General features: G+C 63.8%; 1 protein-coding gene across 1 annotated transcript; it reads right to left on the bottom strand.

Annotated features, from left to right (window-relative positions):
* Nucleotides 1–226: 226 nt before the first annotated feature.
* EML3 (EMAP like 3) lies at nt 227–15,633 on the bottom strand. Its single transcript, XM_067543857.1, has 24 exons — nt 15,276–15,633; nt 11,807–11,974; nt 11,187–11,274; nt 10,390–10,827; nt 9,806–9,919; nt 9,337–9,365; nt 9,121–9,156; nt 8,687–8,810; nt 8,314–8,463; nt 7,967–8,036; nt 7,579–7,689; nt 7,005–7,100; nt 5,490–5,624; nt 5,166–5,304; nt 4,631–4,782; nt 3,931–4,056; nt 3,488–3,619; nt 3,256–3,323; nt 2,776–2,864; nt 2,393–2,490; nt 2,051–2,138; nt 1,690–1,788; nt 1,395–1,525; nt 227–977 (listed from the first exon to the last, which is right to left on the bottom strand). Exons 1-24 carry the CDS (start codon nt 15,319–15,321, stop codon nt 780–782), a joined length of 2,925 nt encoding a protein of 974 aa, XP_067399958.1. The 5' UTR covers nt 15,322–15,633; the 3' UTR covers nt 227–779.
* Between the last annotated feature and the right edge of the window lie 7,094 nt (nt 15,634–22,727).

Here is a 22,727-nt window from a genome sequence, read left to right as displayed (position 1 = left end):
CCTAACAGGGGCTAGTGCCACTCACTGCCCCTAGCATGCCTCCCTCTCCCCACCCCCACTCCTGTGGCCTCTGCCTTATAGGCCCCCCACCCCCTCCTGCTGCTGGGTGCCCTCTTCCCCGCCCCCCCAACACCAGGAAGGAGACAGGAGCCCAGCCCCTGATGCCAAGGCTTTATTGCTGCCTCTCACAGTGTTCAGCGTCTTGCTGCTCCGGCGCAGCCAGGAATGTAAACGAAGGGGGGGAGCAGTGTCCTGCTCCTCCAGGCTTGGTCCCAGAAATGGGGGCAGCCCTCAGGCCCCTGGGGGAAGAGGGCATCTCCCCAGGGAGAGGTCCCATCATACAGACGTTCTGGGAAAAGGGATGTTGCCCCATCACAGGGAGTGGGGATGGGGACAGCCCCCATCCCAAGGCCTGGCTGCCTCCATTAACACCCCATGGTTTCCCTAACACCATGGGCTCCCCAGCCAGATACCTGCCCCAAGGCAAGAGCCCCACTCCCAGCACATCTCCTCCCCCATCCTCCCTGCTGGGCCCCAGTGCCCTGGTGGTGGGAGCTGCCAACAGGCCCTTGGCCCTGCCCAACCACTCTGACCTGTGCGGGGCCCTGAGCAGAATCTAGGCCTGCCCCCCAGTGTTAATGAAGCAGGTTGCATTATTAGCACGTGTTAGTGCCATGGGGTGGGGGAACCCTCTGGCTGGGCCTCGCTCGCTGGGGTCCATGTGCCAGGGCTGTCCAAGCCCACAGGCAATAAGGCTTGGTCCCTGCAGGGTCTCCGGCTCAGGCGCAGCCCCCGGCCTCCTGGGAGGAGAGGGAGGCAGAGGAGAGTGAGCGGCTGCGGGGAAGGCTGCCCCCCACCACCCGCCACTGGAAGATGCTGGTGTCCTTGCCCCCCAGCGAGAGCAGGTGGCTGTCGTCATTTGTGAAGCGCACATTAGTCACGTGGCTCCCGTGGCCCCCATACACGTGGCTGGGTGCCTGCGAGAAAAAACAAGGGAATAGGGTCAGGGGTAGGGGCTACCCTGGCAGCCGATGGCCTCCCAACTCACCCAGAACCTGCCGTGTGTTCCCCAAGTCCCAGGCTGAGATGCCTGGACTGTGCCGCTACCCTCAGGACCTCCCAGAATGACCCTGATACCTCAGTTGAGACCCCCCCCCCCTTCAGAACCCCCAGAGATACCCCAGTCCCTGCCCAAGATCCCACAGACTCCCTGATGCCCTGGGATGTCCCCCCCACCAACTCCCCAGAGGCCCCAGTTCCCGGGCCAAGACTCCTGGCATCCCTGTGTCCCCTCCCCCCCCCACAAGCCCTCAGGGTAACCCCCAGCCAATGGGCCGACAAAATCCCCCGTTAATCCTGCCCCCTCACGTGCCCACTCTCCCTGCCAGTCTCACCTTGGCCCTGGCACAGGGGTACTGGAACAGATGGACCTTGCAGAAGTCATCTGCCACGGCCACCACACGCTCGTTGTGGGAGCGGCACAGGGAGTTGATGTCTGTGCCATCCGAGCCATCTGGCCACACGCCTGCGGGGCAGTCACATGCACACACAACCGTTAGTGCCTCTTCCTGACCATCGCTCTCAGAGCCTCTGGGAGCCCCGTCACCCCTGCAGCTACACCCTTCTCCCTTCCCAGGCCCTCCCCATCCCCCCCATACTCCTACACTCCCCCCACGCCCCAACCCTCACCAAAAACATGGAAGCCCAGCACGCAGGTGTACGATGCCCACTCCCGGTCACGGCTCTCAAAGCGATTCCTCAACAGCTTGCAGCCGCCAGCCACATCCCCTGCAAATGGGCGAGAGACACTTGGGGTTAGGGTCCTGCCACAGCAACAGGCACTGCCACATGAGGGCGCAGCTCCCAGCCACAGGTACTCGGGGGAGGACGTATGCACTTGCCCCAGGGCCCCAGAGCCACCTCCTCCCATGACGGAGGCTTATGGGCTGACTCCGCGGGGTCATGGGAGGAGGTGGCTCTGGTCGCACCAGGGTGACACGCCCAGGCCCCGGTGTGACCAGCTCCCGAGCCCCCTCTTCCCTGCACTCACAGTAGAGGATCTCGTAGTCTCCCGAGTTGGACATGATGAACTTGCTGTCCTTGGACCAGTCCAGGTGGGTGATGAAGCTGGAGTGTCCCTGGGGGAGGGGGAAGAACAGGGGCATCAGAGCCAGCTACTCAGGGACCCTCTGCCCCAGCCACCAACACCTCCAGAAGGACACAACCCAGGGGCCTGGAATCACACCCCCCCAACACCCAGGACCCATCTCCCAGAGACCCTCTCCCCTTCTCCCCCTCCTTTGGTCCAGTGACGCCCAGTAGCCCCATACTCCCCAGCCTCGGCCTGGCAGCACTCTCTCCTTGGCCCCCCAGGCCAGTGGCCCCCCCTCACCGTGCAGCGGCCGAAGCGGCTGTACTTGCGCTCCCCCTCCCCCACGCTGTAGATGTAGATGAAGTTGTCGTGGGAGCCAATGGCCAGGAATTCACCGTCTGCAAGGGGGAGAGAAGAGGGTGGGAAGGGGCCGCGTGCGTGAGCCTCGCTGTCCGCAAACCGGGGGCAGAGGAGAGGGTGGAAATGGAGCCACGGGTAATGGGGCAGAATGGGAGGAGCCGGCTGTCTCTGCAATGGGGAAGAGGGGCTGGGAATGGGGCCATGGAGCAGTGGGGAAGGGGAAGAAAGGGGGATGGAGGGGACACAGCTGCAGTGGGAGAGGAACCTGGTCCGAGTAGGGGGTGCAGGGGAGGGGAATGGGGCGGGGGGACGTGGGGTCTGACCTGGTGAGTAGCGCACCACTGAGAGCTGCTCGTTCCCGTCCGAGCCCCCCGACAGCACCTGCCGCGTCTCTGTGTCCAGCACCAGCCACCTGGGGGCACAGGGGGAGGTCAGAGCTCCCCTGCAGAGACAGAGAGAGGACCCCACCCCAGGGAGCATGGGGGACAGAGAGGAGACCCCTGTCCTCAGCACAGGGGCAGCAGGGATCCCCTACCCCAGGGAGCAGGGCCAACAGAGAAGAGATTTCCTACTCCGGTGTGAGCCAGGGCCGGGGGCAAACTCAGTGACCCCTTAACCTTAGGAAGAGCAGACTCGGGGGGGGGCACACAGCAGCCCCAAAGCTCAGGGTGCTGCTTGCAGGGGTACCAGCAGCCTCTCAACCCCCTCTGGGTGTGATTTCAGTGGGGTGGGAAGGGCTGCCCAGCACCCCCTGAAGGGCCAGAATGGGGGCAATGTGGGAGGAGGGAGGCGAAGAGAGTTACCGTCCAGTGTTGAGTCCTACAGCCACCACCCGGCCACTGGGGTGGAAATCAGCGCACAGCCCGGTCTCCTGCGGGAGGGGGAGAGACTCTATAAGCACCGTGAGCCTCCTTCCCTTCCCCTCCCCCGGGCGGAGCCTCCAGGGTGAGGCTCCAGGCCAGTGCATCCCCCCTCCCCTCCCCACGGCAGGACCTCCAGGGCGCCGTGTCCCCCCCACCCCCTTCCGGGCGGTACCTCCAGGGTGAGGCTCCAGGCCGCCGTGTGCTCCCCGCTGTCCCACATGCAGACCTGCCTGTCGTGCCCGCAGGTGAGGAAGAGGCTCCGCGAGGGGTGGGTGGCCAGGCCCCACAGCTCGTCCGTGTGACCCTGCAACCAAGGAGAGCCTGAGGGGGGCAGGGAGGGCCTCGCTCACCCCACTGCATGCTGCTCCCTGTGCCCCCAACCCCATCCGCCACCCCACTGCTCCCCTAGGCCCCCTGCTCTCCCCAACCCCCCCACTGCTCCCACCCCAACCCCATTTGTCACCCCTTGCCACTTCACAGGGCCCCAGCTTTCCCCACCCTCCCCCTGCACCCCCATACTCCTCCCCAGGCCCTCCCACTGCACCCAACAACTCCCCCGCCCCTCAGTGTCTTCAGCCCCAGCCCCTGCTCCCAGACCTCCAGCTCCCCTCTCACCTGGATGATGGGGGTAAAGCCAGCAGCCAGGCTGCCCCTGAGCAGTGCGTTGCGCGTCGTCCCAACCAGCAGTTCCTCCCCATGGCCCTCAGCGATGGTGCGCACGGCCCCAAACTGCTCCGGGATCTGGGGGGCACAAGGGCTGACTGAGCAGGGATGGGACGACAGGACCCACAGGTGCCCCTGCCCACCCCACAGACCCCTCCCCCATCCCCCAAACACCTCTGCCCACCCCACATCCCTCACCCTCATCCACTACAGACCCCTCCGCATCCCCCAAACACCCCTGCCCACTCCACATCCCTCAACCACTACAGACCCCTCCCCATCCTCCAAATACCCCCTGCCCACCTCACATCCCCCACTCTCATCCCCTACAGACCCCTCCCCCAAACACCTTCTGCCCACTCCTCAACAGATCCCGCAGGCAAACCCCTTTCCATCTCCATATCCATCCCCAGATCCTCTTGCCCATCCCCTGCATATGCTCCGACCCTCCCCACAAACCCCCTTGTCTATCCTCCCTCCAACACTGGCAGATCCTGACCCCACCCCCGCCTCCTTGCTCAACCTCACCCCAACCCCATGCAGATTCCCCCCCTGCTGCCCGAAGAATCATCCACAGCCCACTGCCCTGCCCCCACTTTGGATCTGAGCCCACTGGACTCCCTACCCCATGCAGTTTGGGGTCCCCCCTCACCTCCACTTCCTGAAGCAGGGCAAGGCCGGGGCTCCAGTGCACAAGGCGCCGATCCTTCCCGCCCCCACTCAGCACTGAGCCGTCGCGCCGCAGGCAGAGCGAGAAGATGCTGCCCTCGTGTGCCCGGGTCTGACGCCCAATCTGGTAGGTCTCTGCAATTGGGGGTGGGAGGGATCATTGCTGGGCCCTTCACCCCCACCCCTCCCAGCCCAGAGGAGTTCTACATCTCCCCCATTCCAGGGTCCACCACCACCCTCACCCCCCCAGCCCATGGGGGTCAGTGGTAAGGTTCTTCCCCATTCACAGCCCCAACCCAGAGATCCTTGCGTCCCCCTCCTGCCTCCATCACCCGGGGGGGGGGATCACAATGCAGGGTTCCCTTCACCCCACCTGAAGGGGACAGACCAGGGTCCCGGCCCCCCCCAGCCCATGGGCCTGTGCAGGCCTCCCTCATCCCATGGGCCCTGCCCCCAGCCCAGGGGTCTGTGCAGGCCTCCCGGCCAGGCACGTGCCAGCCTCTGCCCTGCCCCGATACCTTTGGCGCCCTTGCCCAGCGTGCGGACATCAGCGGCCACGCGCGCCCAGGTCAGGATGTTCCCCTCTGAGTCCCCAGTCAGCACGTCCCCGCTGGCGTCGAACACAAAGCACTGGATGAACTTGGGCTTCTTGTACTTCTGGAAAAGTGGGAGAGGGAAGTGAATCAGGAAGGGGGGAGCCATGGGGCAGCCAGGCCCCGCCCCCTCATGTGGACAGCAGCCCAGGCAGGTCTGAGCCCAGACCCGCTGCCCAGCCAGGCTCAGCACAGGCCCCTTGCCCCCGGCGGGGCTGAGCGCTGCCCCCAGCTCCCTGCCCCACTCACCCCGAAGATGCCCTGCTTCTTGCTCAGGGTGCTGCCGCTCCAGGTCCAGAAGTAGACATGGGATTTCCCGCTGGTGATGAAGTTGCTGCTGTCCTGGGGGTTGAACTCCACCGTGAACACGGACTCGTTGGTGCTCTGGAGAGGGGAGAGCGAGGGGGGCGTGATGGGACAGTGGCGGGGCCTGAGGGGATTGCAGGTGCCCAGCAGGATTCTGTGTGGGGATGGGGAGACCCCTGCATTGCTCCTTTCCTACCAGCGGATGGCGCCAGGGAGCAGAGGCAGGGGAAGCTCAGGGATTGGAGGGTCCCTAGGGGCACCTCCACCCCAAGGGTGTCCTCCTCCTGCAGCCAGCTCCATCCCCAGGAGAGCAGGATGGATACGCACTGCAGCCGGCCCAGGGTCCCTGCTTGGTGGGGAGCAGCACGGTGACTTCAGCTCCCCAAGTATTTACAGCAGTGGTTCCCAACCTGTGGCCCAGAGGACAAAAGTGGCTTGGGGGGGGTGGTCTTTCAAAGTGGCCCACCGCTCCCCTCCTGCTGGCTGCAGAAGGGAGCCGCCGCCTAAGCTTGTTGCCGTGGGGCTACAAGACTGGTGCAGGCTCCGTGCTGCAGCCCAGGGGATGGGAGATCAGTGCTCCCCTCCCCCTGGCTGGAGCAGGGAGCAGGGCAAAGCGCTCCGCCAGGGTCCATAGGCGCTGGGGTCCCTGCTGGAGCCAGAGGGAGGGGAGCACTGCTTTCTGATCCCCCCGGCTGCAGAAGGAAGCCACTGCCTAGGGACCCAGGTGGAGCGCACAGGGCTACAGGACGCATGTGGTTTCCCTGCTGCAGCCAGGGGGACGGGAGATCAGCAAGGAGGCATCCTTCTGTCTGGCTACAGTGGAGGGGGGGACACTGCTGGTGGAGCAGCCAGGACCTACCAGGCTCGAGGAGGGGCAGGACTCTAAAAATCAGGGCCTTCCGGTTTGGCCTGCACTAAGCAGGCCGCCCACCGTGACTTAGCTGCCAGGCCATGTGCTTCAGTGCGTGGTGACAGTCGCGCACCGACACGAGTGCTTCGCCTGCGAGCGTGTGACACACTGCGAGTAATGTGTCGGTGTAAAATAGTGAATGTAAAAATGAGCACAGCAGCATCAAAATGTTCACTTTAAGTACGTAGTGCTTTGCAGTCCTTAAGGGCGTGTGCGTCGATACGTTTTCTGTGGGTTGATAGACTGACGGCCTTTCAGGGCTGTCAAAATGGTATTTGTGGCCCTTGAGCCAAAAAGGTTGGGGACCACTGATTTACGGGTTGCCATGGAGACGGTACCCATAAAGCAGGAGCAGCACAGGCCCCACCCCACCGGAGCGCCACCCGGTGAAAGGAGGTGGGAACTGCAGCTTGGACACCTGGGCTTTAGTCCTGGCTCTGGGAGGGGAGAAGGGATGCGGACTGGGAGTCAGGGCTCCTGGCTTCTATTCCCTGTGCCCCCCACGCCGGCCCAACGCTGCTGAGCCCTGGGGTCAGACCCCGGCTTACCTTGATCTCAGCCTGCTTGGTGCCGCGGGCGCAGTCCCACACTGACAGCATGTGTTCATTGGAGTCATCCACCACGCACAGATAGGTCCCGTGGTCCTGCAGATTGCAGCGGGGAAGGACAGTTGCCAACGGGGGCTCCTCAAGGAGGAGCACAGGCTTGGGGGAGGGAATATTGGCACACAGGGGCCTGGGGGAATATGCAAGGAGTGTGGGGGGGGCTGAACAGGGGACATAAATTCATCTCCTCCCCGACTGCACAGCCCAGGCCCCCAAGCCAGTCAGGGCTCACAGGGACCGGGATGGGAGGGGGAATTGGGGATACTCCAGCAGGTTCAGCTCCTGTCAGGCTGTCCTGATGGAGCCTTGCCCCCACGGGAGCCCCAAGAGTCACAGTGCCCAAGGGGGCAAGGATCCAAGCTGGGGTGGGGGCAATGGGACAGCGTGGAGCAAGGATTTGAGTGGAGGGCGGAGAAAGGGAGGGCAGGGTGATGAGACAACGTAAGGCAGGGAACCACGGGGGGGGACTGTGCAGCAGGGATTTGAGCTAGGGGGACGGACTCGTGCTTGGACTCACAGCAGTGGAGAAGGCAAGGGAACCAACCCCCCGCTCGAAGCTCCCCAGGCCGATCTGCTGCAGGGTGAGCAGGGTAGAGGAGTCCCAGATGTGCACAAAGGGCTGCAGGGGCTGCAAGAGAGGAGCTGGGTCAGGACAGGGACAGACACAGGAGCTGGGGATGTGAGGGACCAGGGGACAGGTCCCAGGAGACAGGGCATCCTGGACAGGGACCCTGTGGTAGGTCTGGCCTCCTGTATTGAGACCCCGTCTCTCCCCACCCTGCTGGGCCAGAGCCCAGGGCATGGCAGGGTTTCTCACCCGGCTCTCCAGGAAGCTGGCTCGGTGAGACTCCCCTGAATTCCCCTCTGGGGCAGCCCTGCAGGATCCGTCCCCCCTCGGTGGGTACCTTGCCATCCTTGTCCACGCCAGCAGTCTGCCCAGTGGCCACGCGCACTCTGTCGGGATGCACGGCCAGGCTGCAGGGGAGAGATGGGGGAAGGGGGTTATTGGCTCAAAAGCTCAGGGGTCACAGCTAGGGTGGAGAGACCAGCCTGGGATCCTCCCACGTGCCCTTGCCCATAGTCGGTGCCCTCTGTGCCCTCGCCCTGCACATCCATCACAGTTGGTGCCCCCCAGCTCCACTGTGCCCCCCAGGTACTGCCCTTCCCTGTAGTCAGTGGCCCCCATGCCCTTGATCCACACACCCTCACGCACGCCCCCTCACACGCCGCTGCTGCCGCCCCGTGCACTCACCATCGCACGCAGTCAGTGTGGCGCAGGTAGTGGCGCTGGCTGCGGCGCTGGATGTGGTACAGCACCACCACGCAGGCAATGAAGTAAACCAGCTCCCCTGAGGCCAGCACGTAAAGATTGGAGCGGCTGTCCCGGCCGCGATACCCATAGCTGCGTGGGGCCCGTCAAGGAACACAACGGGGAGCAAGGGGGCTGGGGCTTGGGAGAGAGAGGGGGACAGCCCCTCTGGAGGGGGAGCACAGCACACCTGAGGGGTGCAGGGAGGGCCTCTGTAGGGAGCAGGGCACAGAGCTCCCTGGGGAATAGGCTGTCTGGGGCAGGCGGGGAGGTGCCAGGCTGTGGGAGGTGGGGGCATCGCCTTGCTGAAGGATACACCCAGTCAAGCTGCAGGTGCTCGGCGGGCAGCTCCGAACGCAGCTCCTCGTAATGGGAGATGCCCGATGGGATGTACATAGTGATGGGCCGGCCCCGCAGGAACATCTTGATCGAGAGGCCCTCTGGAGGGTACGGGGATTAGGGGGAGAGAGGTCACAGCACTGCCACCCCCCCAGGCCCATCTCCATCCAACCGCCGCCACTCCCACCCCATCCACCGCATTCCCCATTGCCGCCACGTTCCTGGCCCATCCCATCTACCCTGCCCACACCCACAGGCTCCACCCAACCCCTATCCCATCCTACCCAATGCCCCACAACGCCATCCCCCGCGCCACCCCTCCCAGCACCCAGCTACATCACCCCACAAGCCCCATCAGAGACATGCACAGGGTCCCATCCTCCTGAGGTGTCAGCCACCCAGCAGCCTCACCGAGGTTGTAGGTTCCGCGCCGAGATCCCAAGGGCCCTGCAAGGAAACAGGGAGCATCAGGAGATTTTGGGGCATGTGTGGCAGGATGAAGGACCAGGACAAGGGGCTGAACTCCCCCCACGCCTGCCCTCCCCCCACTGCCCAGGGGGCTGCACTAGTGGAATGACATCCACAGGCACTAATCCCGCACCCCCGCGCACCTTCCCCATAGCTCACCTGGGCTCAGGTTAGGGTCCTTCATCCGGCTAGAAGGGAAAAGCAGAGCATCAGCAGGGGCGCTGAAGGGAGTGGGCTCTGGCTCTAATGGGATAGGTGGACAGGGGGAACTCTGCACAACCAGGTGTGCGGGGCCAGGATGTGCATGGGGGCCTGTTCCCAGTGGGGATCGCTGGGGGGCAGGGTGTGCATGGGGGGCTGTTCCCAGTGGGGATCGCTGGGGGGCAGGGTGTGCATGGGGGGCTGTTCCCAGTGGGGATCGCTGGGGGGGGCAGGGTGTGCATGGGGGGCTGTTCCCAGTGGGGATCGCTGGGGGGGGCAGGGTGTGCATGGGGGGCTGTTCCCAGTGGGGATCGCTGGGGGGGGCAGGGTGTGCATGGGGGCCTGTTCCCAGCGGGGATCGCCACGTGGGGCAGGCAGTGGGGTGTTCCAGCAGGGAACACTGATTGTGGGGTTGGAGTGTCCCTACTTCTCCAGGCTGCTGGAGTGCGTGAGCAGGTTGGCGGAGGATGCGGCCTTCTTGCTGAGGCGCTGCCGGGCCTTGGCCTTGTCGGGCTTGTCGGAGGAGCTGTTCCTGCGCAGCCTGAGGAGAGAGAGGGAGTCACCAAAGGGTTAACTACATGCACTGGGGTGCCAGCATGGGCCACCCCCACATGAACCCACCCACCCACACCCCAACTCAGGCAAAGAGGAGAATGAGGCCCTTGGTTCAGCGATTCTCCCTGGGGATCTCCCCAACCCGGCTCCCCCAATGTGGGGGGCAGAAGACACAGACAGGGTTTAATTCTGCAGCCTGAACTGCGAGGTTGCTTCGGGGGATGCGGCTGGGTGAGAGTGCGGGGGAGGGGACATCATCTGGAAATAGAACCCAGGAGTCCTGGTTCCTGGACCAGACGGCTTCCTTCCCCCCCCCACCCCCTGTGGACACACACTCACCCACTAGACCTCACTCCCCATCCAGAGCCCTGGCTCGCACCCCTTGCTCTAACCACTCGACCCCACTCCCCACCCAGAGCAGAAAGTGCAGCCCAGGTGTTGTGGTGCCCCACGCACAGCTCTTTCCTGGTGCCTCTCAGGGTGTGGACCGCTGGCACCGGGGAGGCCGTGGCACTGCTGCTGCTGCGCTCCTCGGACGGAGGCTCCGGGGACAGCATCTCCTCCCCATGGGGTGGGCTCTCACGGGGCTGGCCGCCATCTGCACTGTCCTGCAGTGAGGAGGCTCCTTCACAGTCCTGGGGGGACCCTGCTCCCAGCATGTCAGGGGCTGGAGCTGGCTGGGCCAGGTCTAACGGACTGAGAGGCATCTCCAGGGCGTCCAGCTCTCCTGCCTCGACCCCTGTCCCTGGGGGCATCCCGTGGCTGAGGCTCCAGCCCCACTTCACGCCCAGCAGGGCCGACTCGTCCGTCTGGGTACCGGTGCTGATGGGGGTGCCCCGCAGGCTCCCTGTGCCCAACTCCTCATGGCACACGACTCCTGACGTGGGCGCTGGGCTGTGAACCAAAGTGACACAGCCTTGGGTGACATGAGAGGCCCCTGAAGTGCCCCACAGCCCCGCACCCCCAACCTGCCCACACTGCCCTCCCCAAAACCTGCCCCCACCACCTCCTTACCTCTCCAATCCCCTAGACCTGATCCCATGGCCCCCGTCCACCTACTGCTCTCCCCAAAATACCCCCACTGCCCCCATCCCCTCTTCAGTCACATCTGGGGGGCTTGGCCTGGGGTCCCCCCCACAGCACCTGGCATTCCCACCCCCCTCAGCAGTGATCCTGACCCTCAAGGTCTGGCCTGTCCTGGCCCCCCTCCCTGGGGTTCCTGTGCCGGGGTGAGGGCACAGTCTGAGTGGTACCTGCAGCTGGCAGTGAGCGGGATCCAGGATGTCCTATGGTCCTGCAAAGGGTCCAGGCACAGCCGTGAGTCTGGGACAGCATCATTCACTGCAGGGAAACGACAGGGAAATGTCAGCCCCATGGGAAACCCCGGCTCCCACTAACGCTGCCCAGGGCTGGTGCAAGCACTAGGCAAACAAGGCAGTCACCTAGAGCGGCAAATTTGGGGGGGCAGCAGAAAACTGAATGAACCATTCCTGAAACTGCCTCAGTACAGAAGCAGGCTTCAGCAGCGGGAATGCAAGTCAATGAGACGGTACCACCAGTGCCACAATATTCTCTCTTCTTCACGTCAAATAAATCTGTCATTATAAATGGAGGGTTTTTATTCATACCAAGGCACAAAAGTTAATTGTGCTAAATGTTCGCCTAGGGCGCCTAATACTCTCACCGGCTCTGATGCTGCCCCCCATAGTGTCCCGCCTGCTCTTGCCCCACTGTACCCTCTACTGGGAGAGCCTGGGGCTGGAGTAACCATGAGCTGCCCCACAGCCATCGCACCTGCCCTGCTCCCTAGAGCGCCCCTGCTAGACTCTGACCCCGTAGATTCCTAGCAATTCCACAGCCCTGCATGTCCCACCTGCCAGTAGGTGCTGCGTGAGGAGTGGGATCTGCTGGTCATAGAGGCTGAGTCTCCGCAGCGCGTCGGCCAGCGCCGATTTCACCAGCGTCAGCTCCTCCTCCTGGCTCTGCAGCCGGAGCTCCAGGCTGGCCAACCGGTCGGGGCGCAGGGCTGAGATGGTCTCATCTAGCAGGGGCAACACCAGAATTGTTAGTTCCAGCCACTTGGGCAGGTCCCTGCCCTGCCCCCCCAAAGCAGGTCACCTGCTCTAACCACTAGACCCCATTCAGAGCTGGGAGAGAACCCAGGAGTCCTGACTTCCAGAGTCCTGCTCTAACTCCCTCGATGCCACTCCCCTCAGAGGCTAGGGATAAAACCCAGGAGTCCTAGCTCCCATCCCCCCTGCTCTAACCTCCCCACATGGAATGGAGCCCCATAGACTCCTAGTACTCAGCCCTGAGACAAGGGGAGGTTGACACCAGGGAGGAGGGGCTGGACAGCACCTGATCCCTGGGGCCGTCCCCTCCCAGACACCCCTTGCTGCATGGAGCAAGGATCAGAGCGTGACTTCCACCCAGCCCAGCCCCAGCCGCTGAGCACCCACAGGGAGGATTCAGGCGAACAAGGGCCGTGGGCTCTGCACAGGGACAGAGGGAAGGGGGATCCTGCCCCGGTGGGTGCCCCCACACACACACTTGGGGCAGCTCTGAGCAGACTCTGCAGCACTATGTGCTGACGACATCCGCCCCCACCCCCAGACAGGCCCCACTTTGTCCCCAGGGAGCTGCAGTGCCAGAGCCAAACACAAAGCCGCTTTCTCAATGACCTTTACAGCTCCTCCTCTGGGCGCCAGCCCGACAGCCCAGCGGCCAGCCCCAGCCAGACAGGGGAGGGAGGGGGCAGCCTGGCAAGATGCTGGTCAGGAAAGCCAGGAGTTGGGCAGGCCAATTACTGGAGGGGGAGGGGCAGGCACACTTGGCTGGGAAGGGCACCACGGGACCCCATCACTTCCCTTCCAGAGCTGGAACCCAAGAGCTCTGGCTCCCAGCCTCCCCTGCTCTAACCACTAGTCCACAGTCCCCTCAGAGCTGAGGGGAGAACCCAGGCATCCTTGTGTCCATCCTGTGCCTTAAACCACAGGCTGCTTTTTCTGCAATTCCTTGCCCTAAGCCGCACCCCTTCCCCGGGAAACACGTTGGGTGACATTTTTGGGTGAGGTGCTCAGCTGGGAATTAACCCTGGTGCTCCCTTGCCAGCTGCAGGGGGAGGTGTAGGGCCCGGTGCACTGCTGGGGAAGAGAAGGGCTGCTGCCCTGGGGTCACCTAGCACTCGGACACTGCTCAGTTCTGCAATCTCTGGGTCCACAGCAGCCTCCTCCCTGCTGGGGGCGGGGGGAAGGGGAAAAAGAGGGCAGTGCCAGGGGGCTGGCACTGAGCACAGCTGGGGTGGAGGATTTCTGGTTGGGGACATGGGGCCCTTATCCCCACCTCTTCCTGCTGCCACCTGGCTGGGGAGATTCAAGATTCGAGTCCCAATGGGAGCAGGGGCCAGGCCTGGGGGATGGACCCAAAACTTGGGGTGTGAGGGGAGAAGGGGTCAGCTTGGAAGATGGGTCCAGGAGCAGGCCTGCAGGAGTGTGGAGCTTTCCCTTCTCCTGGCTTCCCTCCCCCAGCAGCACATCTGTTTATGTGGGGCCTAGGCTGAGCCCAGCCTGGGTTTGGTGCTGGTCAACAAGACAAGCTGGTCAGGGAAGATGGGACTTGGAGGGAGGCCTGAGCTTGTGGACCCAACATCCCGCAGCCTGGCCAGCAAAGCCCCTGAACTCAGCCCTCAGCCCAGGTCCTGCCCCACTGCGGTTACTCCCCCCCCCCAGGGGTTCTGTTCCCCAGACCTGGGGACTTCTGGCTGGGCAGGGGGGTCAGTCCTGCGAGTATGGGATCTGCGCTACAACATGAACCCCCACAGGGACAGGCTGGAGCCATGCAGGGCAGCCCCATCACTGGGGGACAAAGGGCCTACTAGTTCCTGCACCCCAGACTAGACAGAGCCCTCTCCCCCATCAGGCCCCAAATCAGTAACCTCTGCACAGAAGGAGGGGAGCAGGATGGGGTGGGGTTGAGGGAGCACCAGACCCCACAGCAGCTGCCAGCAGGGGTGGGGAGGATGGGAGGCAGGAAGCCAGGACTGATGGGACCTTTGGACGCGGTACAGGATGCTCCCCAGCACAGCAGGGACCTTTGGACTCAGAGCAAGGCCAGCCCCAGGCCAGGAGCCCCAGTGCCTGATGCCCCATAGCAGGAGATCCCTGTAGAGCAGCAGTTGGGGGAGGGGCATAGAGCAACTCCACCTGAACTCCCTCCTCTGCTCCCCCCAGCTCTGACCTGAGACCCCCTCCCTCTCCAGTCTGCCCCCTCCCCCATGCCTCCGGGCTGTGTTGCTGTGGCTCTGGCTGTTGCAATATCTGGGCCAAACTCAGTAGCTTCCTCCTGGCTTCAGGACGAATAGGAGGCACTGACGCTTCCGGGGACGGGGGAAGCTATGGGGAGCCAACAATCCTGCCGGGAGGGGGCACCCCCCACACTGCAGATGCCAGGCCAGCCTGTCAAGAGATTGAAGGAGGCCAACTTTCCAGTTAAGGGGCTGGACTGGGAGCCAGGATGTTTGGGTTCGACCCCAGGCTTGGGGGGAGGGGGGGTTGGAGGAGTGCTGGGAACCAGGACCTTTGGGGATCTCATCTATTCCCAGCTCCCTGTGTCCCTAGGAAAGTTTCTGGGTCTCAGTCACCCCATCTGTGAAATGACTAAAGCCACAGCAGTTCATGAGGCTGAGTAACAGTGGCGTGAAGGGGGGTAGGGGGTCTTGGGGGTCAGAGGGAGGGCGGCCCTAAAGCAGGAATTTCAATCTCTGTCCTAGGAGGAGAAGCCCTCCATTCCCACCCCCCAGCATAACATACACCCCACACCCCCTGCCACTCCCCCTCCCCTCCACACACACACAGTGCCCCCCAATAACTGAGCCCCCCACGCTGCTCCCTTCCCTTCCTGTCAGCGCATTCTCCTCCCCACAGACCCCTATGCGATGCACACCCCTTCCACACACACCACAGCGTGCCCCGAGGGCTCCCCACGCCCCCCAACATCCCCATCCCCCCTGCAAGCACAGAGCACCCTCCAGCTGCCCCGTGCCCCCGGCACCCCCCCCGACAATGCACCCAGGGACTCCCAAACACCTGCATCCCACTCCCCCAGGCCATGCTCCCACTCCCCACAACGCACCCCATGGACCCCCAAACACCTGCATTTCCCACCCCAACCCCCCCTGTATCCCACAGGCCCCCAGCCCCCCGTGCACAGCGCCCCCTCTGGCCCCCGCTCCGCTAGCGGGCCCCAGCAGAACACGGGCCCCTGCGCGGTCCGGAACCGCGCCTGGGATCTGGCAGCTCAGCTCAGCCCAGCCCAGCCCGTCCCTGGCCGGGCCCCCCACTCACCCGCGGGGCTGTGGTTCGAGCACCGGTCCATCGCGCCGCGGGCCATGCGCCCCGGACGCCCCGACTCGCCGTGTGAGCGCCAGGGAAGCAGCTAGCGCTGGGGCCGCGGCTCCCCCACCCCAGGAAGCGGCGCGCCGTGTCATTTCCCCTCCGCAGCCCGGGTCCGATCCCGGTGTGACTCCGGATTCACGCCGCGCCGAGACCAGCTCGGGGCAGGGAGGGGGGGTTTAACGCTTCGCTGCCCGCAGCCGGCAACAAATCCGGAGGCGACCACCATGGGATGAAGGGTCCAGGAACCGAGAGTGCCCAGAGGAGAAGGGGACTCAGAGAGAGAGGGGCATGGTGGGAAGGGAAGGGAAGGGAAGGGAAGGGAACCCAGGAGTTCTAGCTCCCTGCACCCAACCACCTTAGACCCCACAGCCACTCCTTCTCCAGAGCAGAGGATAGAAACCAGGAGTCCTGGCTCACAACCCCCATCCCCCTCACATGCAAACTAGAGCCCACTCCCCACCCAGCACCAGAACCCAAGAATCCTGGCTCCCAGACTCCAGCTCTAACCACTAGACCCCACTCCCCTGTCTGATCTGGGGATGGAGTCCAGGCTCCCAGCCCTCTTATCAGGGTGAGGGGTGACAGTGGATGGGAGGAAGTCTGCCCATGTTCCCCCCAGATGGGGTGCAATGGATCCTCTTGGCACTGATAATAGTGTAGAGGGACCCATCGTCCATCCACCTCTGGACTAGAGGAGCCGAGGGATGGGGGCAGTGGCGGTGCCTGCCCATTGGGGGCCCTAGGCAGGAATATTCCACCCTCCCATACTAAAACAGGCAACTTCTTATAATAAAAAACAAATAGGGGGGCCCTTACACTGCTCAGCACCCTAAGCGATTGCTTAGTTTACTTATGCCTAGCACTAGCTCTGGCTGGGGGGGGGGGCTGGGTCATTGTGTGGGGGGGTGGTCTCTGCCACCAGAATCTGGGACAGCTGATTTAGGGTGGAGCTGGGGGCAGGGTCCTGGGCAGGGGGGCTCTGCAGCCAATATCTGGAGTGGCTGGTTTGTGGCCAGGCTGGGCGGATGGCCCTGGTCCCGCCTGAGCAAGGAGGTGGAAAATCCCCAGCTGGAGCAAGTGGCTCCTGTTTTCCTTGGCCCCCACAGCGCTGACGTTGCTGTTGCCAGGGCCTGGTTGCCTGGTGGGAAGGACACACGGTCACCCAGCCTGGCCCAGGGGTCACGGGCAACAGTGGGTAGAAGAGTCAGCTCAGGAGTTACTGTGACCCCAGCTGGATCTGTGCCCTGGGGCACTAGTGCAAGGATTCACACCCCAGTCCCACCTGGGTCACTAGTGCCTAGATTCACACCCCCAGCGGGATCCATGCCCTGGGGCACTAGTGCAAGGATTCACACCCCCAGTCCCACCTGGGGCACTAGTGCCTAGATTCACACCCCCAGTGGGATCCATGCCCTGGGGCACTAGTGCAAGGATTCACACCCCCAGTCCCACCTGGGGCACTAGTGCCTAGATTCACACCCCCAGCGGGATCCGTGTCCTGGGGCACTAGTGCGAGGGTTCACACCCTCAGTCCCACTCGGGGCACTAGTGCCAGGATTCACACCCCCAACGCCCTCACCCAGCACAATGGGATGAGAGGAGGCAGAGACCCCATATTACACCCCCCACCCTTGTGCTGTCATGGCACCTGGCTTCTACTTCAGTGTGTCTAGCTCCCCTGTATGGCCAGAGGAAGGCATCGTGCTGCAGCCCCCCGATCCTGACATCCTGGGGTATCGGGGGTCCCAGAGAGACCGGGCAGAACAGAGCTGGGATGAGGCCGGGCTGAGCTGGACAGCCAGGACCCCACATCGACAGGTGGGCCTCTGGTTCCAGGCACAGGACAGAACGGAGCCCGGGGGCTTGGAACAGCCCTGCCCCCACCGTGGGGCATTGGACCCTAGCACCTGACGCACACAGCCTGTGGAGGGAGGGGAAATCTCGACTGGGGAGAGATGGGGCACTGAATGTGTGTGACGGGGGCCTATGGGGGTCCGTGTGAATGATGTGCAGGGAGATGGGTGCTGTGTGCGGGGGTGGGCAGGGAGTTGGGGGTGTCTGTGATTTGGGCACGGAAGGCCCCGAGCCCATGGTCTCACCTGGGCCCTGCATCCCATTCCCCCAGCCCCGCTCTCCCTCTGAGTCAAGGCAAATTTCCCCTGTGCAGGCCCAAAACCACGTTAGGGGCCCCGTGGGTGGCTGCTCCCGCTGCGGCTGCTCCCGCTTCCTGCCCCCCCCCCACCAGTGTCTCCGTCAGGGCCGGACGGGGCGGGGGTGATTCAACTGGAAACCCAGCGCCCTGGCCTGCCAGTCAGAGTGCGACTGCCTGCCAGGGGCGGCAGCGGGGCTGGGGGCGGGAGCGGGGGAAGAGGATCGGGGCTGGGTGGGGCATGGCAGGAACTCCCTGCTCCCAGCCTCAGACCCTCCTCACAGTCAGGCTGCCCTTCCTGAGCCAGCAGGCCAGGCTCCTTCCCTGGGCTTCCTTCCCTTCACCTGGGGTGGTGAGCTGAGCCTGGCACAGGTGCAGCTGAGCCCCCCTCCCCTGCTGCCCACTCCCTTAAAGGGCCAGCTCACCCTGTGATGGGGGCATTGAGGCAGGAGCAGGGACTGAAACGGGGACAGGCATAGGATCAGGACTGGGGTGGTGGTGAATCGGTGCAGGACGGAGGACTGGGGTTGGGGCAGTGGGGCGGGCATCTGTAGCAGAGCCCCAGGCAGGCACGGTGGGGGGTGGCAGGCTGTGGCTGCACTGTAAGCTGTGGTTACAGTACAGGAAGCCGGGACGCCCCATGAAGTAGGTCAGAGCCACGGCACTGGTGCACAAGAGGTTAATGCTCCCAGCCCTACAATGGCTGCTCAGAGTGAGACTGGCAGCCCCAATGCCCCCGCCCCAGCCCCCAATGTCCCTGCCACCTTCCCCAGCCAGGACCAGGATCAGGGATGGGGCCCTGCTGCTGACACAGCGGAGAATCCAGCAGTCTCATTTCACACGCATGGGGGATACTGAATCTGGATCCTCCAGCCCTGCTGGTGCCCCTCAGTCCTGACCCACAGCACCTTATAGCCCAGCCCTGAGCTCCCCACTCAACTCTGCTGGTGCCCCTCAGTCCCAAGCAGCATCCTGGGGTGGGGAGCCGCCCTGGACTGGGTGAGACGGGCCTACCTCTCACAACAGGTTCACACTGATCTGGGGGTGGGTCCTGAAGTGCCTCTGATGCACTGAGCTCTTTAAGGAGCCTGGCCTAGCATCCCTGGCCTGCTCCCCAGGAAGCTGGAGACATGGCCTCTCCCTGCACAGTGGGGACAGACAGGGCAGGGCCCTGAATCCGGCGCTGGGGGAGGCGTGGTCAGAGGAAGGCTGGTGTCTGGGCCAGGTTGCAATAATGGCGCCCACACGCCCCGGTTTCACAATGAATTGAGGCCGTCAGTCCCAGCACCCCAAACCCACAACAAAGAGTGACACCGGTCCCAATTCATCCTGAAAGTGAAACTCCCCACGGGCTTCGCGGGAGCCGCCCCCCGCAAATGACAGACTGGAATTCACTGCGTGGCTGGCAGGCAGTGGCGTAATTTATCTGACAGGCTGAGATCAGGGCCAGGTGCTGCATAGACCCCGACCGAGATCAGGGCCCCCGTCGCACCAGGCGCTGCACAAACCCTGACCGAGATCAGGGCCCCTGTCGCACCAGGCGCTGCACAGACCCCGACCGAAATGAGGGTCCTTGTCATGCCAGGTGCTGCACAAACCCCAACCGAGATCAGGGCACCTGTCGTGCTAGGTGCTGCACAGACTCTGACTCAGGCTGGGGCCCCCCTCCTGATGGGAGCTCACACCTAGTCTCAGCCCCATAGAGCTCACAATTTTAACAGTCCCATTCCTGAGCCCCTTGCTCCCCTCACGGTCTCTCCTCTCTGAGGGCAAACCTGAGCCCCCCATTGCTCCCCCAGTGGAAGGTGTGAACCAGCTGGCGCTGAGCCGGATCCTGCACAGTCATAGCGCGAGGGCCCAGCCCCACTCGCATCTCATTGGGTGACGGCCTCCCTGCTCGAGCGAGGCCACGGTTCCCACACAGCCACTCGGCCGGGACCACGGAGCACAGGCGGCACCGCAGGTAGGGTCCGGGCAGGGGGGCAGGGCTCTGGCTTTGGACCCCTGCAGGGCACATCTCCATGGGGCTGGATGTCCGTCCAGAGTCTCTGGGCGCGGGGATCTGGGGCTGGCGCTTACACTGGGGTCTGCACCAGGCCCTTGGGGCAGGGATCCTCCCTTCCTGGCACACAGGGTTGCACCGAGAGCAGAGCCCGGCAGGGAAGTGGGGAGCCTGCTGTCTCTGCCTCTATTTCCCGTCCCGCAGGCCCTGGCATTCTCAGTAGGGGGAGCTTTAAGGCGAGGGACCCCCCTCCACCGCACCCCAGACTCATAGGCAAATCACCCGCTCGGGAGCCGCTGTCCTGTTGCAGGGAACGACAGGGAATGGGTTGAGGGGATGGGGACTGGGGGGAGGACAAGAGGTAGGGGGTGAGGTGTGGGACTGGGGAGGACAGGGCATAAGGAATGGGACTGGGGAGAGGGGGCACAGGACGGGGGGATGAGGAGTGGGACCAGAGGGGGGGGCAGGGGGCGGAGTGGGGGGTGAGGAGTGGGACTGCAGGGGAAAAGGGGCAGGGTGGGGAGCAGCTCCAGGTGTTGGCAATGTTTCATACTGAGGGCCCCAGCCATTGCCAGCTTGTCACCTTCCCCATCGTGGCGCTGGGGCAAGTCCCCCATTATGGGGAGGGCACCAGGCCTGTCAGGCCTGAGAGAGAAACAACCTTGCACCCAAGGGCAGCGAGCACGGGATGGGGAGAATCCAGACCCCACCCAGGGCGGGGTTAACCTAGCAGCCGAGTCTGGGCTGAGCCAAGCCCCCCGCCTCCCCAGGATCAATAGCCCCCTCTCAGGCCTAAGTTCATTGCTGCGTTTGCCCGGGCTGGTCTTTCCCCCAGATCTCAGGATTGGGCCCTGGGTGTGTTGCTGTGGGTGCCAGAGGGAGACAGGATGCTGCCGTGCTCCGTCCCCCCCATCCAGAGCCTCCTCCCCACCCCCCCAGTCACCTGGTAATGTCGGGGGGGGGGGTACTGGACCTCGCTGGGAGCCTGAGGGGTTAAGGAAGAGGTCGGATCAAGGGTCAGGTGAGGCCACAAGGGCTCGGCATTTAGGGTTAGGGGCCTAGAGGTCAGGGTCATGGAGAGGGTCAGGAGTCAGGTTCAGGTCAGCGTTTACGGTCACAAGGGGGGGATGGGAGGGAGATGGCTCCATCCTACACCCCCTCGCCCCAGACTCTAGGCCCATCTGCCCCACCCGGCTGTGTTCAGGCACAGTCACAGGGAGCCCAGCGCTCTCAGGGACCCAGGTGTTGCTGACTGGCCAGCTCCCCCAGGGTGGGGGGGCCCCATCGGGGCCAAGCTCTGCCCACACCCAGTGTGACGGACCCTACCCCAAGGGCACTCCCCCTCTGATTGCCTGGCAGGGAGCTCTCACCAGAAGCCGGGTCCAGCAGAGCCGGGGGATCAGGGCACCGGGGGTGCAGCACTCTCCCAATAGCTTCACCAGACACGGCCCCCAGGGCTCTCTCTGCCCCCTGCCTGGCGCACGGGCAGCCTCTGATCTCTCCCAGGAGCCCCTCACCCCAGTGTCTTACCCCATGGCCAAGGGGAGGGGTCGGGTCCCAGGGCAGCTCCAACTCAGGGGTGAGATGAGGCAGGGGTCAAAGGGAGACACAGAAACCTCTGGTAGCTGGGGGCAGGGTGACCTGCCATGGCCCAGGGCAATCGGCGCATTCTGCCCCGCCTGGCCTGTCCCTGCCACCTGCCCCCCTGCCCGGGGACCTGCCGTCACCCAAGCTGGGCCAGTGGTGGGCTCTGAAAAGCTGCACGGCCTAACGTGGGGAAGCGACCAGCAAAGAGAATCCCACCCCCACGCAGGGCCTGGAGGCAGCAGCACAAGGGGGTGGGGGCACCCCTAGATTACAGCCCCCCCACACAGCAGAAAACAAACTTTTACACAGACAGGGACCCCCTGGCTCCCCAAGCCCAGCTCCCATTCGCCCCCTGCGTCCTTGGCTGCCGGCCCAAGAGATCGCTCCTCACACGGGGGAGCCCCCACCGCCCCCATCGGGACTCCACTCTGCAGGGGATGAGGGGCTCAGACCTATGGACCCCAAAGAGTCCCAACTCCACCCTGAACAGCTCAGGCCCCTGGGAGCTGGAGGTCCCAGAAGCTACAGAGGTCTGAGCCCCATGGAAATTGGTCTCAGAACGAAGCAGCTCATCTGGGGATAGTGGCCCAGGCCCTGGACACCTGGCCTGCTCTCTCTGCATGGCACCGTATGCATGAAAGACTGGAAGAGCAGCTGTGGGGGGCTGGGGGCTTTTGCCCCACTGGGCCTGGCCTGGATCATCCCCCAGGGCAGAGCAGGACCAGCCAGATGTGGGGGGAAGGCTCCAGAGGGCAGTGAGCTGGGGAGGGCGGGCAGGACAGCTCCAAGGCCCTTGGGAATCAGTTTGAGAAGATGTTACCAAGCTGATGAAGTGCGAGGACCCCCAGGGCTGTGTTGGGGGTACAACCCTCCCCCCCGGTGGGTTCCCATGCTGCGTGGGGGTCTCTGCCCTGTGTGGTGGTTCCATGGCACCTGGGTGTGTGTGGATGTCTCTGTCTCTCTCCAGGGGCAGAGGCGACGTCTCATCATCCATTTTGTGTTGGGGTCTCTGGCTCTGTCCTGCCCGCTGCTCTGCCCCAGCTCAGACCAGGCTCCCCTGCATGGGCTCAGTGCTGGGTGGGGGGTGTTAGACCGGACGGGTCCAGGCGCCCAATCTGGGTATTGTAACAAAAAGAAGATGAACAGTGACTGGATCTGAGGACCACACCAGGAACAGAACTGGGGTAACAGCGAGCTCGTCGGTCTAGCAGAGGAAGGTCTAACGCACCAATGGCTGGGAGCCTGAGCTGTAGCTAGACAAATATGGTGTAAAAGTTAACCGCGCGGGTGACGGCCCATCTGACTGTTTGACGGAGGGAGTCTCCATGGCTGGGCAGCTTGAAATCTCCAGGGATGTTTCGCTAGCAGAGCAGATTGCTCTAGTTCAGCCAGGAATTTGTGCAGGGAGCTTCTCTGGCCTGGGTTACACAGGCGGTCCGGCTAGGTGAGCACTAGGGGCCCCTCTGGCTTCAGAACCAAGGAGTCTGTGGGTTTGGAGGTCTGGGCAGCGCTGGGCCAAGCTCAGAGCCTGCAGTGTGCATGAAGGGTGAGGCAGGGCCGTGAGGAGGGGGGGTCACTGGGACCAGTTCAGCTGGGGTGGGGCAGATTCTCCCAGGGGATATGTTTATGTGTCACATAGGACAGGTTGCAGCGATGGACACGC

This window comes from Emydura macquarii, unplaced genomic scaffold (genome assembly GCF_026122565.2).
Source record: "Emydura macquarii macquarii isolate MOO-44397 ecotype Brisbane River unplaced genomic scaffold, CSIRO-AGI_Emac_v2 contig_968, whole genome shotgun sequence".
NCBI lineage: Eukaryota > Metazoa > Chordata > Testudines > Chelidae > Emydura > Emydura macquarii.
Note: the sequence above shows the minus strand (reverse complement) of the source record. Positions and strands in the feature narration are given on the sequence as shown.